The sequence below is a fragment of the Gossypium hirsutum genome, chromosome D09 (genome assembly GCF_007990345.1).
Source record: "Gossypium hirsutum isolate 1008001.06 chromosome D09, Gossypium_hirsutum_v2.1, whole genome shotgun sequence".
NCBI lineage: Eukaryota > Viridiplantae > Streptophyta > Magnoliopsida > Malvales > Malvaceae > Gossypium > Gossypium hirsutum.
The window spans coordinates 31,926,519-31,929,951 of NC_053445.1; the positions used below are offsets into that span (position 1 = coordinate 31,926,519).

Genomic DNA, 3,433 nt, shown 5'->3' on the forward strand with positions numbered 1-3,433 from the left:
ATCCGCTTTCAGATGATCCCGAATCAGTCCAACCTTATCTTCAGTCTTAAAAACCAATTTAAGACCCAAAACCCATCGTTCGCCCAACTTAATCCAACATAGCAGAGTATGACACTTACGACCATATAGAGCCTCGTAAGGTGCCATCTAGATGCTAGACTGAAAACTATTATTATAGGCGAACTCAGCTAATGGTAGAGAATCCTCCCAACTACCTCAGAAGTCAAACGCACATCTTCAAAACATATCCTCTGGTATTTGAATCACCCTCTCAGATTATCCATCGGTCTGAGGATAGAACACAGTATTAAAGTCTAACCTCGAATCTAAAGTTCCATGTAGTTTCTTCCAAAACCGAGAAGTGCAAAAAAAATCCTTATCAGAGATTATCAAAACCAAAACCTGTGTGTCTTACAATATCAGAAATGTAAAGCTTCGTTAACTTTTGTAGAAAGTAGTCCGTTTGAACCAAAATAAAATAGGCAGACTTAGTCAATTAATCCATGATGACTCATACATAATCCTTCTTAGTGGGTTTAGTGGGTGTTAAAGGAAACCTACTAACGAAGTCCATCGTTACACGTTCTCATTTTCATAAGGAAATTTTAACAGGTTAGAGTAAACTTGAAGGCAATTGGTGCTCAGCTTTAACTTATTGGCACATCAGACAATGAGAAACAAAATCAGTTACGTCACGTTCAAACTTGGCCACCAATACAGTTCATGAGGATCCTGATACATCTTATTACCACCACAATGCATAACATAAGGGCTGTAATACCCAATTATTGCCCGGGCCCAAATTAAGTACAACCAGACCCAATAAACTTGGGTCAATTCTAACCCGATTACAAGGCCCAATTGGCCTAAGGTAACAGAGACCCTAGCAGCAGTTTTTTTCCTTTCCTCGGTGCTGCAGCAATCGCCCACACGTTCAGTAGCTTTCGCACACGTCGCACGCCTCTTCCACGACCTTAGTACATGCAAAAAAACTAATTGAAACAGAAAACAAATAGGGTATGGCACAACAATAGTAAGGGGGTTTTAGAAAAATAAAAAAGGAAGAAAAACGAACGAATAGGATTTTGTTTGAGATGGAAACAAGAAAAGGAAAAAAATCAGTGTAAAGGGGTTAAGAGGATTGTATCAAAAAAGGGGACCATTTGAAAATACAAAAGCAGATAATCAAATAGATTTTTAAAGGTTATTTGTTTTTCTTTTCTTCGTTTCTTTTCCTTACTGTTTATGTGTTCGTTTCATTTTCTTAAAAAAAAGGATAATAAAGAAAGAAATGAGTTAACTTACCTGGATCCAAGCGCCATTTGCGGAGAAACCACGGTGGACATGACGGCAGCTGCATGAGGGTGTTTGGGTTTTGGGAAAACCCTAGCAGAGAGTCCCCTCCCTCTTTTCTTTAAAGAAAATGAAATAGTAATGTTTCTTAAAAAAAAGAAAAATTTGATTTAAACATTAAGGAGAACGGTGCCATTTAATGGCCATGGATCTGCGTGCTTTGGCTTTGATGGGCTATTTGCGCGTTGGGTCCTTGTTTTTTTTGAAATGTGTTTAATTATTTTTTATATATTTGCAATTTTAACTATACGTTTTATTTCTTTTTCAATTCGGTCCATGCTGCTGTGCAGTGTTTGGGATGTTTGGGTAAATTTTTCTTTGAGTCCTCCACTGTTTATCGCGTGTTCCTATTGGTCCATTCGTATTTTATTTATTTCAAATTTGTCCCGAATTTCTGTTTTAAGTTTAATTTAGTCTTTTTTTGTTATTAATGCTATTAAATAATTTAATTTCAATTGAATTGTTATTATTATATTATTATTTTTATTATTATTATTTTAATACATATATATACGCGCATATGTATCTTATTATATATATATGTACATATTTTAAATGGTTTTACAATATATATGTGTGTGTGTGTCTTATATATTTTATTATTACTTTATTTTTCCTAGTTTTGTATACATATATATACGTACATATACTTATATTTTATAATTTTCATATAGTTTTTCATATTTTTTAATCCAAATATATATATTAATATATTTATATACATACACTAGTCAAAATTATTTAATATATTTTCCGTATTTTTCTTGCATATACATATATATGCGCATTTTTCATAATTTATTAATATATTTTTACTTATATTTTTTTATACCTATACATATTTTACACTTTATTTTCATAACTTTTATATACATGTTTAATATATGCATATGTATATTTTTAAAATTTACTTATATATCATATTTTATTTTGTAAATACATATACATGTATAATTTTAATTAAAGTATTGGTTTCATGTGGTACATTAGTATTTTACTATACTTTTTAAAGAAAATATATTTTGGTTTTGTCAAAGTATTCAAACCATCATATTTTATAAATTTCCAAAATATTTGGCATTCATGATTCTCGAGAAAATAACCGTGTCCTAACGTATTGGATTTCGATTGATTTTCGATGAATTTAGAAGGCCAAGTGTTTATTTTTTCAATAAAATCACACAAATTTCTAACAAAAGCTTATTCTCGGGAATCCAAAAATGTCGGGTCCTAACTTACTGGTCATGACATTTTGTCATCTCGAAATAAGAATTTCTAAAACAAAAGGCAATATTCGGTGTTTGGAATTTTGAGAAATTGTGACCTAACGTATTGGGTTTCGATTTTCTTCATTTGACTTAAATAACCGAATATCCTTCTTGGATTTAACTGTATGAGTTTTAAAATCAAAAGACTAACTTAATTTTGAAGATTCAAAAACATTGTGCCCTAACTCCCTGGGTATGATGTTTTATTTCTTTGAAATAAGAATGTTTTGTTATTTTAATTCATTCACAAGTTAAAAGTTTTCATTCAAGAACTTTTTCAAATTTTCGACACTAAGACATTAAATAATCAATTTGGTACTGACTTTGGGCGTCACGAGGGTGGTAATCCTTCCTCGTGCGTAACTGACTCCTGAACCTGTTTTCTCAAATTTCGCAGACCAAAATTATTTTTAAGGTGAGCCGATCACACCTCAATCAAGGATCGGTTGCGACTCCAATTTTTGTTTTTTAAAGTCAATAACAAATTTTTGTTTTCAAAAAATGGTTTCGACAGCTTGGCGACTCCGCTGGGGACCTTAGAGAGTCGAGCCATAAATTGATTATTTTGTGTCTTTTTATCGAAAATTAAAGTTGTTTTAAATCATGATTTTCCCCTTTGCATTCATTGGTTTTATCATATTCTTGCTTGATTGATCTAAGTCCGTTAGTTTATTTGCATTTTGCATATCATGGTCAATTTTACCCCTTTAGGTGGAAGTGAGAAGCTAGTCCTTCATGAGGTTTTCACCTCCGTGCAGGATAGTGGATCGCTTTCGGGATACATCCGTACCTATGTCTTCGTGAGATTTTCA

The 3,433-nt window shown here is 32.2% G+C and overlaps 1 protein-coding gene across 1 annotated transcript; it reads right to left on the reverse strand.

Moving 5' to 3' along the window:
• Positions 1-589: 589 nt before the first annotated feature.
• Positions 590-1,454, reverse strand: LOC107892952 (uncharacterized). The gene is made up of 2 exons (XM_016817965.2): positions 1,306-1,454; positions 590-973 (listed from the first exon to the last, which is right to left on the reverse strand). The coding sequence occupies exons 1-2, from the start codon at positions 1,344-1,346 to the stop codon at positions 688-690; spliced, it is 327 nt and encodes a 108-aa protein (XP_016673454.1). The 5' UTR covers positions 1,347-1,454; the 3' UTR covers positions 590-687.
• Positions 1,455-3,433: the final 1,979 nt, after the last annotated feature.

Coding starts and splice junctions, on each gene's coding strand:
- LOC107892952 (XM_016817965.2), bottom strand. CDS start 1,346: ATGTCCACCGTGGTTTCTCCGCAAATGGCGCTTGGATCCAG. Junction 974..1,305: donor CAAATGGCGCTTGGATCCAG/GTAAGTTAACTC, acceptor GCATGTACTAAG/GTCGTGGAAGAGGCGTGCGA.